The 12,862-nt window shown below is 42.2% G+C and overlaps 1 protein-coding gene across 2 annotated transcripts; it reads right to left on the minus strand.

Annotated features, from left to right (window-relative positions):
- Positions 1-1,698: 1,698 nt before the first annotated feature.
- Positions 1,699-7,432, minus strand: LOC132890013 (uncharacterized). Of its 2 annotated transcripts, none has more exons than XM_060926814.1 (6): positions 7,343-7,432; positions 6,738-7,079; positions 4,933-5,268; positions 2,684-2,797; positions 2,243-2,286; positions 1,699-2,123 (listed from the first exon to the last, which is right to left on the minus strand). In XM_060926814.1, exons 1-6 carry the CDS (start codon positions 7,413-7,415, stop codon positions 1,992-1,994), a joined length of 1,041 nt encoding a protein of 346 aa, XP_060782797.1. In that variant the 5' UTR covers positions 7,416-7,432; the 3' UTR covers positions 1,699-1,991. The 2 variants fall into 2 exon arrangements, 1 of the variants encoding a protein (XP_060782797.1); XR_009655130.1 differs by having other exon boundaries at positions 2,069-2,123; positions 2,243-2,375.
- Between the last annotated feature and the right edge of the window lie 5,430 nt (positions 7,433-12,862).

A 12,862-nucleotide genomic window follows, 5' to 3' on the forward strand; every position in this document is an offset into this window, starting at 1 on the left:
CCAAAAGTCTTTTTTCATGGCCTCAACAAACTCCTCCCACACCTGATGCTTTCACAAGCGCCACAGCCATGCTCTGCTTGGCCTGTCGGTAACTGTCAGCTGCTTCAGGGGTTCCACAAGTTTCACAAACTTCCCCTCTATGGTGGGAAAGGAGCCTGAGCTGGTGCAGGAGGCAGAGAGAGGTTCCAGCTTGATATAGATGGGCTCACATCAATGGACAGTACAGGCTCCAGAACAAAACTGCTGGAAACAGGCTAGACTTTATTCTGGAGTTGCCATCAGTGAGAGGTGGCAAGCAGATGTGGGTTTTTGCATAGCCCCCCAGTCTGATGCCAGTACATTGGAATTCATCATGATGGGTAAGAGAGTTGCTCCCTGAGGCTTCAGGTTGGGGCACATGCTCTGACTGTTGTTTGTGCTTCTGCACTGAACACCAGTTCAGAGTATTTGACCTTCTTGGAGGCCTTGGGTGGGGTGCTGGAAGGCATCCCTTAGGGTGACTATCATTCTGCTCAGTGACTTTAACATTCACATGGGCAATGGCAGTGAAACCTGGAACGGTGTGTTTGGGAGGAACGGTCCACCCATCTGAACCCAAATGGTGCTCTGTTATTGAACTTCTTTTCTAATCATAGTCTGTCCATAACAAGCACCATTTTGAAAAATAACAATGTTCATAAGCACACTGGGTACCAGAGCACTCTAGGTCTTAGGTTAATGATCGATTTTGTCATCATATCATTAGATCTGCAGCAATATGTCTTGGACACTTGGGTGAACAGAGGAGCTGGGGTGTCAACTGATCATCACATGGTAGTGAGTTGGATCAGTTGGCAGGGGACGATATCGGACAGACCTGCCAAACCCAATGTATCGTGTACACAGCAAAATCCCCAGTGTTGAATTAACACTCAGAGTGTTGACTTAACACCCTACTGTGTTTATATAGGTCCAATTGGACACAAATTAACTCTGAAAGTGTTAATTCAACACTGAGGAATTTGCTGTGTAGGTGTGCTGGGAACATTTAGCACCAATCCTCGTCAGAGATCTTCAAGTCATACTGTACCTGAGGCAGAACTTCTCCTGCATTCTGAGAAAGACTGGGGACATTGAGTCGAATAGATCATGTTCTGTATCTCCATTGCTGAAGTGGCTATATGGAACTGTGGTAGCAAGGTTGTTGGTGCCAGTCATAGCGGCAACCCCTGAACCCAGTGGTTCAGACATGTTCAAACATATTAATACAAACATGTATCAGTATCCCTGTAAGCACACATTCTGTACATCTGGAAGATTTGCATGTCTAAGCAGATTCTTGTTATTTACTTGCATGTGGAAGCAGACTTAAAAAAAAAGGGTTGAAGTGCAATCAACTTGAAGTTATTAAATGCCTGGTTTAAACACTACACTACTCTTGGGTCAGAATGGAGGTGTGATGCTCTCCAAATAGGAAAACAATGGCAAAGTGAGTGTTGAAAGATTCTTTTAGTCTTCTTCACATTGATGGAAAGGTTCAAGTTAAGTGATATTTAGATTCAACAGCACTGGCAGTAATGAAGCCTGGGTGTGTGTCATGGAACTGAACCCAGTTATTAATTAAACTTCGTAGATTGTGAAACATTGGGGTGGGATTAGGATTTGGATAATGTTTTTCCATTGGAAAATGAAATATTTTTTGTTTTTTAATGTGTTTTGTGTTTATTCAGGTTGCATTTGTTTTATTTAAGATTCATTTTGGTGATATGAAACAGTGAAGTGTGACAATTACACAAAAACAGAAGAAAGGGGGAAAAATGCTTTCTCATGTCACTCCAAGACAGAACCAGTGTCCCAGTGTTTCAGTGATTTTGAAATTTCTTGATGATTCAGCTTTCAGCTTAAATTCAGTTTGAACAATCATTAATCATTAACAAAAACATATATCTACACTCAAAATGAAACCTGATAACATAATTAATAACATTGAATCCAATCAGAGATAAGAGAATTTAAGTTACAGAATTATGTTGTACATCAGTATATATAGTATCTTGAGGTTGTTGTTTCTTTACTCTTCCTCTTTTGGCTCTCCTCTCACTGAAATGTAAGGCAGCGTAATTCAGCTCCACAGTGTCACAGTCCTGGAGGGATATGAGATTATTAGACTTTAGAATTATTCCACTTTTAATGCAAAAATTTTACAATAATTACTTGTCTGTCTGCAGCATCATGTACGTATTCACATATCCTGAATATTTACCTGATTGAGGGTCTTGTCTGTCACAGAACCGTGTTTTAATCTCACTGTCGAGAAGAAAATGCAGCACCAGTTTATCGCTGACAGATAACAGGAACTAACTTGTTTTGTGGATGTTCCACAGCATTTAATGTAACTATAATAAAGGAATAAAAAGTACAAAAAGTTGTTTTTATCAGTGAAAAAGGTAAATGTTGCAAATTGCTGTAGTATTAGAGGAATAAAACACTCAGGACACGATATTATTGGGAAAACGTTGGGGCGATACCATGAACTCTGCTTTGTACGAGATATGTATGTTTAATAAACAGGAACTTGGTGTTTAAGATAACAATATAATAACTAATAAACTGGAGACTCGTTGTATATAATGGAAATAATATAATTTTAAAATAACTTTAGAATTGTATAATAAGTTGAAGAAAATCTATAATGCAGACTCACCTCTGTTTCTTCCTTTACAGGTTATGATAAAGATCAAAGCAAAGTTCACAACCACACACACTCCCAAAGCTCCAGCGAGACAGATCACTACAGGATCCACGACAGATCTCTCTGCTACACAGGAAATATCACAGGATTAAATATTGACTCAGTATTTACTTCGATGCTAAACAAACTAATTTCTTCAGACAATTGAAAATGAGAGAGAATAATAATTTAAGATGTAGGTTTTGTTAAAAATTGAAATATCTGGAATGAAAAAACATCGAGAGGAATCAGCTGAGGCGGCTCGGGCATCTCTTTCGGATGTCTCCCTGGGGAGGTGTTCCAAGCATGTCCCCCCGGGAGGAGGCCCCGGGGAAGACCCAGGACACGCTGGAGGGACTATGTCTCTCGGCTGGCCTGGGAACACCTCGGTGTTCTTCCTGAGGAGCTGGCCGAGGTGTCTGGGGAAAGGGAAGTTTGGGCTTCCATGCTCAGACTGCTGCCTCCGCGACCCAGCCCCGGATAAGCGGAAGAAGACGAGAGGAGACGAGAAAACATTGTGCCAAGTCTTATCGGATGGCCGGATACAAGTACATAGACATACAACCCCGATTCCAAAAAAGTTGGGACAAATTACAAATTGTAAATAAGAACGGAATGCAATAATTTACAAATCTCAAAAACTGACATTGTATTCACAATAGAACACAGACAACATATCAAATGTCGAAAGTGAGACATTTTGAAATTTCATGCCAAATATTGGCTCATTTGAAATTTCATGACAGCAACACATCTCAAAAAAGTTGGGACAGGGGCAATAAGAGGCTGGAAAAGTTAAAGGTACATAAAAGGAACAGCTGGAGGACCAAATTGCAACTCATTAGGTCAATTGGCAATAGGTCATTAACATGACTGGGTATAAAAAGAGCATCTTGGAGTGGCAGTGGCTCTCAGAAATAAAAATGGGAAGAGGATCACCAATCCCCCTAATTCTGCACCGACAAATAGTGGAGCAATATCAGAAAGGAGTTCGACAGTGTAAAATTGCAAAGAGTTTGAACATATCATCATCTACAGTGCATAATATCATCAAAAGATTCAGAGAATCTGGAAGAATCTCTGTGCGTAAGGGTCAAGGCCGGAAAACCATACTGGGTGCCCGTGATCTTCGGGCCCTTAGACGGCACTGCATCACATACAGGCATGCTTCTGTATTGGAAATCACAAAATGGGCTCAGGAATATTTCCAGAGAACATTATCTGTGAACACAATTCACCGTGCCATCCGCCGTTGCCAGCTAAAACTCTATAGTTCAAAGAAGATGCTGTATCTAAACACGATCCAGAAGCGCAGACGTCTTCTCTGGGCCAAGGCACATTCAAAATGGACTGTGGCAAAGTGGAAAACTGTTCTGTGGTCAGACGAATCAAAATCTGAAGTTCTTTATGGAAATCAGGGATGCCGTGTCATTCGGACTAAAGAGGAGAAGGACGACCCGAGTAGTTATCAGCGCTCAGTTCAGAAGTCTGCATCTCTGATGGTATGGGGTTGCATTAGTGCATGTGGCATGGGCAGCTTACACATCTGGAAAGACACCATCAATTCTGAAAGGTATATCCAGGTTCTAGAGCAACATATGCTCCCATCCAGACGACGTCTCTTTCAGGGAAGACCTTGCATTTTCCAACATGACAATGCCAAACCACATACTGCATCAATTACAGCATCATGGCTGCGTAGAAGACGGGTCCGGGTACTGAACTGGCCAGCCTGCAGTCCAGATCTTTCACCCATAGAAAACATTTGGCGCATCATAAAACGGAAGACATGACAAAAAAGACCTAAGACAGTTGAGCAACTAGAATCCTACATTAGACAAGAATGGGTTAACATTCCTATCCCTAAACTTGAGCAACTTGTCTCCTCAGTCCCCAGATGTTTACAGACTGTTGTAAAGAGAAAGGGGATGTCTCACAGTGGTAAACATGGCCTTGTCCCAACTTTTTTGAGATGTGTTGTCATCATGAAATTTAAAATCAACTAATTTTTCTCTTTAAATGATACATTTTCTCAGTTTAAACATTTGATATGTCATCTATGCTCTATTCTGAATAAAATATGGATTTTTGAAACTTCCACATCATTGCATTCCGTTTTTATTTACTTTGTCCCAACTTTTTGGAATCAGGGTTGTATATTAGATAGACAAATAATTATAATGCACTCTGGCATATCACTAAAACATGACGTGTGTTCTTACCCAAAAGTACTTGAGTCCCGTTCCCAAAAATGATCTTCCCACACACGGCCACAGCGCAGTAGTAAGTTCCAGTATCAGTGATGCTGAGGATGTTCTTGGAGAAGTCGTACACACAGGTGTGTGTAGAAGAGCCGCTCTCACACTGACGGCTGCTGTTGTGATGAGTGTAAATGATTTGAGGATGGGATTGTGGTGAAGCAGCTCTGAACCAGAGCACTTGGTGTTCTGCTGCTCTGCTCTCAGAGAGAACCGAGCACTGCAGAGTCACTGACGCTCCTACAGGAACCGAGTCCAACACGCCGCTCTGGATCACTGACACTTTTACATCTCCATCACCTGTTCAGAGTGATAGAGACAGTGTGAGATCTGAGTGTAATGTAATGTGCAGTCCAGAAAGCACCTGTTCTCAGTTACAGCATTTTATACCACAGTTGATCAGTCAGAATGCTTTGATTAATTTTCTATAACAGCAGCTCTGACAGTAGTGCAGCTGCAAATCACTGGATTATACAGGATTAAGAAATTTTTTTTTCTCATGCGTGATCATTTTTGAGTTAAAAAAAGCTTTAAGATTTCAGATATTGTAAAGTCTTCAGGATAGAGGAGTTTACATACTCTGGGTTCTCTCTGACATGAAAGGCAGCTGGGCTTTTTTTTTGTCTTATTAAATTCTCCTGAGGGATGAAAGAGAGGTGGGTGAGGGAACGGCTGTTTATCAATGATAAAACATACTGTAATTGAGAACAAAAGTGAATTTGTTTTGAAGATTTTTGGACATAAAACTTTGCTTCATGTCTGGCATCATCACACCAACAGGTCATTGATGATTTTCCTATTAGAGCGTGGCACAGTGTTTTTATTGTTCATTTATTTCAACCATGAAGCAAAAAAATAAATAACACAAATACAACCATATAACGATCTGTACTGAGAGACACCAACTTTGCTGGAAGAAATGAATCTAACATGGCACTGTTTACAATGCAAATACAGTAGCAGTCAAAAGTTTGTACACCCTTAGTCTACTCATTCATAGTTTTTTTTTTCTACATTGTCAAACAACACTGGAGACATCAAAACTCTTAAATTACAGCTGGAACATATGGAATTATGTGGTAAACAAAAAAAGTGTTTAAAAAACACAATTTGATATTTTAGATTCTTAAAATTATCCAGCGTTTACCTTGATGACACTTTGCATGCTATTGGCGATATCTTAACCAGCTTCATGAGGTGGAACGTTTTTCAGTTCCCAGATATGCCTCATTAAAAGTTAATTAGTGGATGACTTTCTTGCTTTCTCAATGTGTTTGAGATCAAACAGTAAATAATAAATAATAAAAATGCAGTAAATAGCCTTATTCCACTCCACAACTGGCGTGTAATCCTTATTATGTCAAGAACTGAACAACGAAGTAAAGAGAAATGACATCCATCATGACTTTAAGACATGAAATGAGTTTTAATAAATACAAGTAAAGAACAAACCTTGAATTAGAAGGTGTGTCCAAACTTTTGACTGATTTTGTGTATAGTTTCACTGTGCGATTAATTAAATAGAGTTCATTGGTACACATACTGGATGTTGAAATTTGCACACTATGTTTTCAACAGGTTAGAAAAAGTTATGTCATAAAAATGGCAAATAAATAAACATAAAATTTCTCATCTCGTACAACATTTAATTACTTACAGTCCAGTGATCATTAATGAAACAGGGGAAAAGATTCAGCGAGATCAAATTGGCTTAAAATGTATGCATTTTTTATTATTTATTTGGTTTCAAAATGAATTAAAATTCTTACCTTTCACTGATAAAAAAGTTCCATTTCCAAACCTTGTTAAAAAATGTTTAAGTCCACAGTAATACATGGCTTCATCTGATGCTTCCACTTTGGCAATTTTCAAATGGCAGCTCATTTTTTCTTTCTCGATACTGAATCTCGGTGACTTGAACTCATCTTCATAACTGGGTTGATGGAGTACTGTGAGCATTACACGAGGCTCATGTCCTACTTTTTGCTTGTACCAAAAAAAGGGTTGACTCAGATCATCTTTTAGGCTAAAGCAGTGTAGAGTCACAGTATCACCAACATCAGCAGTGATCATTGGATTTGGTTGATTGATGCTATTTTCCTGTGCAGAAACTGTTGGGAGGAGAAAAAAAAACATGCATAAATGTACCAAAGGTTTATGTTCTGTATGATACACAGGGGTAATAATAAAATGTTGTAAAAGTATTCTAGCAAGAAAGTTTTCTAGCAAGAAATAATAACCAAATAAACTGGCAATTCAGTATATAATCCTATAAAACAACCTAAACAATGATTTATTTACATTGTTATTATATTTGCATCAGTAATCCTCATTACAGTAACCTGCATTTGATCAGAAAACCATCCACACTTACCAATTTTATTAAAAAGCACCACTGTAACCCACACCCATGTCATCATCTTCAGTGTGAGCTCTGTGTACAGCATGTCTCCTCTTGCTGCACTGGTAGATGGTCAAATTGATCACATGTCACTTTGTGCCAAAGGTTTATGGTGTGAAACTCTGACATCACAGAATTTTCCACATATAGTCAAGACTAAAAAAAACTCACTGCAGAAGAAACCTTGCTGTGGCCTCAACTCACACCTTTCTGAAGCTTTCTTCAAACAGCAACTTAAACTCTTCAAAACTGACATCAAAAACTAAAAAAGCAGGAAATTAGGTTGATGAATTTTTTTGAAAATGTGTGTGTGTGTGTGTGTGTGTGTGTGTGTGTGTGTGTGTGTGTGTGTGTGTGTGTGTGTGTGTGAAAAAATTGCAACCCCAAATCAGAAAAAATTGAGACAGTTTGTTGAAATTGAAATTACAACTGAAAATACTGATTTGTAAATAACCTTTGACGTGTATTGGACTCAAAACAATACAGCAGCATATTTTTAATGCTTTACCTCACAAACTGTATTTTTGTTTGTTTGTTTGTTTGTTTGTTTTGTTTTTAAATAAACACTTTTTCCAGTTTTGATTCTTGCAACAAAGTATAGTGCCCAGTGTTGCCCAGGTTATCTGGGACTTTTTAGTGGAAGACTATATGCCTGTCCTGAAAAAGAGCGAGTGGCAGGAGATTGGCATCGATTTCCAGCAGAGGTGGAACTTCTCCAATTGCGGAGATGCAGCTGACAACACCCTCATTGTAATACAGGCTTCTGCCTCATCCAGGTCCCTGTTTCTCAACTACAAAGGCACCTTCTCTATCATAATGCTTGTCACTGTCGATGCAAGATACTGGTTCAGGGTGGTGGATGGAGGTCCCAATGTGAGAAACAGGCACATCCACCCTCTGTCATTTTGGAATGAATCTCCAGGCAGGGTGTCTGGATGTCCTGACAGATAGTCTTCTTCCCAGTTGCTGAACATCTTGGGCCAGTCCCACTTGTTTTTGTCAGGGATGAAACCTTACCATTGCAGAAAGTCCCTTGATATCCATTTCCAGGATGTCAGGTCACAGCGCCAGTAAATGTTCAACTACCACTTTTCCTGAGCCAGGGAGCTTGTACAGAATGCTTTCAATATCAGAGACTATGGCCTTTGATTTGGAGGTGCTGATTCTCATCCCAGCAACTTCACACTTGGCTGCAAACTGTCCCAGAGCATGCTGGATGTCACAGCTTAATGCAGCCAAGAGGACGACATCATCTGCAAAAAACAATGACACATTTCTGACGTCCCCAAACCTGACACCTTCTGTAAATAATCCAATTTCCACTCAAGGGTGTATTCCACAGTAGATTATTATATTGATGAATTCACTGGAACACATACAACACAGTTTGCTCACTCGAGGCACACATTTGAATCTCACTCTGGTCATACTCAACAAATACACATGCGCAGTGGTGCTGAATTCCCTTAAAGCTGTATCACACCATTTACGGTACATGTAATCACATTATATGACATCTCCCCTTTTAAATTTTTGTATTCCCCTGCAAGCAACAAAGGAACAACAATACGGTATTACTGAACATTCAATGGATACTGCATTCAAAGGATACTGCAATTTTAGATTATCATAGCCTTGGAACTAATCTAACTTTTTCTTTCCTAATGTCTCCTCCCCACAGTCCCTTACTCATCTCCTAAAGTAAGCAAAGTAACCTAAACATGAAATACACAAACACAATGAACATTTTTTTTCTACAATGTTTCTCTTTTTTTTTCTTCACAAATTCTGTTTTTCAACTGGTTTACTGAGTCTGCCAGACCGGGTATACAAAAGTCTGTCAGGCTTGTCTGGTGGTACGACACCAGTGGTGGGCAAAGGGGTGTCAGTGGGGGCTGCTGGGTCAGGCGGATGTTTGGCATTGCCTGGCTGATGCTCAGTGGGGACGCAGGGGACAGTCACTGCTGCAGGGGCGTGCTGAAGATGATGCCGATTGCATCTCACTTTCTCTCCTTGCGGTGTTTTGAGGATGTAGGACCGTGGTGTGATGCTCTCTCCTGTGACCACAGCAGGTGTTTGCCACAACTTCTTGTGGTCCAACTTTACGAGGACGGGATCCCCAGGTTTCAGTGACGGTAAGGGCCTTGCACCATGGCGCTGGTTAAAGTAGAAGGCTTGTTTTCGCTTTTCAGTTGCATCTTTGTTCCTGACTGCCACTAGATCGGGCCATTGTGACTGAAGATTCGCCTCCAGTGTTGGCAGGGTTGTTTTTATCTTGCGGCCCATCAGGAGCTCTGCGGGGCTCACACCAGTGGTGCTGCAAGGTGTGGACCAATAGCACATGAGGGCGAGCAGAGGGTCTTTCTGTTTAAGAATCCTCTTTGCAATCTGGACTCCCTGCTCTGCATGCCCATTCCCTTGGGAATTGTGTGGACTCGAGGTGATGTCCACAAAATCAAAGTCTGTAGCAAAGTTTTTAAACTCCTGACATGAGAACTGGGGTCCGTTGTCAGACACCACCTCGTCTGGACCTCCGAATCTTGCAAAAATTGCTTTCAGCTTTGTGATGACTTGTGAAGCAGTGGTCATTGGTAAGTGGAGGATTTCCAGAAATCTTGAGAAGTAGTCTGACACGACAAGGTAAGTATGTTTTTTGTTTTCACACAAGTCAACAGCAAGTCTCTTCCAGGGCCAGTCGGGTAGAGGAGTTGAGATGAGGGGCTCTTTCCGCTGAGTAGGTTTCAACTCATGGCAGACCTGACATGACTGGACTTTCTGCTTGATTTCCCCTGAGATGCCAGGCCACCATACAGACGCATGGGCGCGCTCCCTGCATTTGGTCAGACCCTGGTGTCCGTCGTGAATGCGGTCCAGTGTGTCCTGTCTCAGCATGTCTGGAATCACCATTCGACTTCCTCTGGTGACAATGCCATTGAATTCAGACAGTTCATTCTTTATAGGAAAGTACTCATGTACAGCTGTTGGTACATTCCCTATGTACTCTGGCCACCCTGCTTTGATGTACTGCAACACTAGCTGTAGATTGGGGTCAGCCGCTGTGGCTATTTTAATGGCCTCCAGCCTGTTTGAGGTAGCCAGCATGTTGTCCACAATGGCGGCTATGTAGCACACCACCTCGCTGTGAGAGTCGCTCTCCTCTTGCTTGCACTGTAGTGGACTGCGTGACAGTGTATCCGCCACAGTCAACGTCTTTCCTGGCGCATATTCTGCAATTGGTTTGAATCTCATGAGCCTCATGAGTAGCCTTTGGCATCTTATTGGCACATTGTCCAAGTCTTTTTTGTTCATCAGGGGAACCAGGGGCTTATGGTCTGTGACAAGCTTGAAGTCTTCCAGACCACACAGGTACTTTTCGAATCTCTCACAGGTCCACACACTCGGCAAGCACTCCTTCTCAATCTGTGCATATCTGGTTTCTGCATCAGACAGTCGTTGAGAGCAGTATGCCACAGGTTTCCAGTCATTATCATGCAGCTGTAGCAGCACTCCGCCAATGCCATAACTGCTGGTGTCAGCTGAGACAGCAGTTGGTCTGTTCACATCATAGAACTTCAGGACTGGAGAGGTAGAGAGGTGTTCTTTGATCTTTTGAAACACCTCCTACTGGGCATGGTCCCACACCCAGGCTGACTTGGACTTGAGCAATTCATACAATGGCTGGCCTATTGTTGACAGGTTGGGTATGAATTTTCCCAGATAATTAAACATCCCCAGCACTCGTCTCAGCTCCTGGATGTTGTGTGGTGCTGGTAGCTCTCGGATGGCTCTGACTTTGTCAGGGTCGGGTCTCACCCCTGACTCGTTGATGACCAGGCCCAGGAAATGAAGCGTGTTTTGTCTGAACTTGCACTTCTCTCTGTTAAGCTTCAGACCGGCTGACTCGATTCTTTCCAGCACTTTGCTGAGGCACTGGTCGTGCTGTTCTGGCGTCTGTCCATACACCAGCACGTCGTCCATGAAGATAGCCACACCATCGAGGCCGCTGAGAGTCTCTGTCATTTTGCATTGGAAAATTTCAGGAGCACTTGTGATGCCAAACGGGAGCCTTTTGAAAGCGTACCTCCCAAAGGGCGTAATGAACGTGGTTAGCTTGCTACTTTCGGAGTGCAGAGGAATCTACCAAAATCCAGAGGCTGCATCAAGTAAGGTGAATGTTGTTGCACCACTGAGTTTTGCAGTAATCTCCTCTGCAGTAGGAAGGATGTATCTCTCTCTCCTTACAGCTTCGTTCAACCTCTTTAAATCCACGCAGATGTGCACCTTTCCATTCTTCCTTGGAACAGGCACCATGGGTGCACACCAGTCTGTAGGTTCTGTTACTGGCTCTATGATTTCATTCTCCTCCATTCATTTTAGTTCCTCCTGAACTTTTTGCAAAAGAGGTAAGGGAACTCGGCGAGAAGTGTGCACTGCGTATGGCTGAGCGTTCTCCTTTAACTTGATTTTAACTGGATCTGTTGTAAGAGTCCCATGCTCACCAAATGCCTTGTGAACTTCCTCAATGCGCTTCACCAGTCCATCATCATTGCAGTGTCTCTGCCGAGCAGGCTGTTTGCTGTCTGGCCGCTGATGACATACACTGGAAAGGAGTATGGCTTGCCTTTGTATTCGAGGTTGGCCATGAATTTCCCCAGACAGTCCAACTGACCGCCAGGGCTGCACAGTGTGACGTTGGAGGGCTCCAATTTCTTCTCTGGGACTAATTTGTTGAATGTCTCCACTCCCATTACATTTGTATCGGCGCCCGTATCAATCTTGAATTTGACCGGTGTTGCTCCAATTGTAAACTGTACTGTCCATAGTTCATCATTTTTCTTTGTGTTTGAAACTGCACCCAGGAAGAATTGTGTCTCCTCTGTCTCCTCAGTTACTTCTCTAACTGCTTTGCTGCGACATTTCCTTTCCCAGTGGCCCACTTTCCCACAATTATTGCATGTAGAATTCTTGGCTGGGCACATTTCAGGATATTTGTGTCTCAATTTCCCACATCTGCTACATTTTGCATCTCATTTCTGTCCATTTTCTTTTCGTTTAGGCTGCCATCTTGGCTTCCCTTTGCCTGATGCTATCCTGCATATCTCCTGCACTGAGAAGCATGCTTCCCCTTGCTGGTGCACCTGCAATGCTACCTCTTCAGACTGGCGAACTGTTTGCACTGTTTGGGCTAGTGTAAGATCAGCCTCCAACTGCAGCTTACGTGATAGTTCTTTATCAAGGATGCCCACAACAATACGGGCACGAATGTGTTCCTCTCTCTTTGCACTGAAGTCACAGTGTTCTGACATCTCATACAGCGCTCTGATAAACATTTCAGCCTTTTCCCTGGGCCAATGCGTTCTCTGGTAGAAGCAAGTGCGCTCGTGGATCACGTTTCGCTTGGGAAAGAAGTACTCGTCATATTTTCCTAATACTATGTCAAAGTCCTCTTCATCCCCCACCTCAGTGAAAGAGAATGACTTGAAAATGCTCTCG

The sequence above is a fragment of the Neoarius graeffei genome, chromosome 8 (genome assembly GCF_027579695.1).
Source record: "Neoarius graeffei isolate fNeoGra1 chromosome 8, fNeoGra1.pri, whole genome shotgun sequence".
NCBI lineage: Eukaryota > Metazoa > Chordata > Actinopteri > Siluriformes > Ariidae > Neoarius > Neoarius graeffei.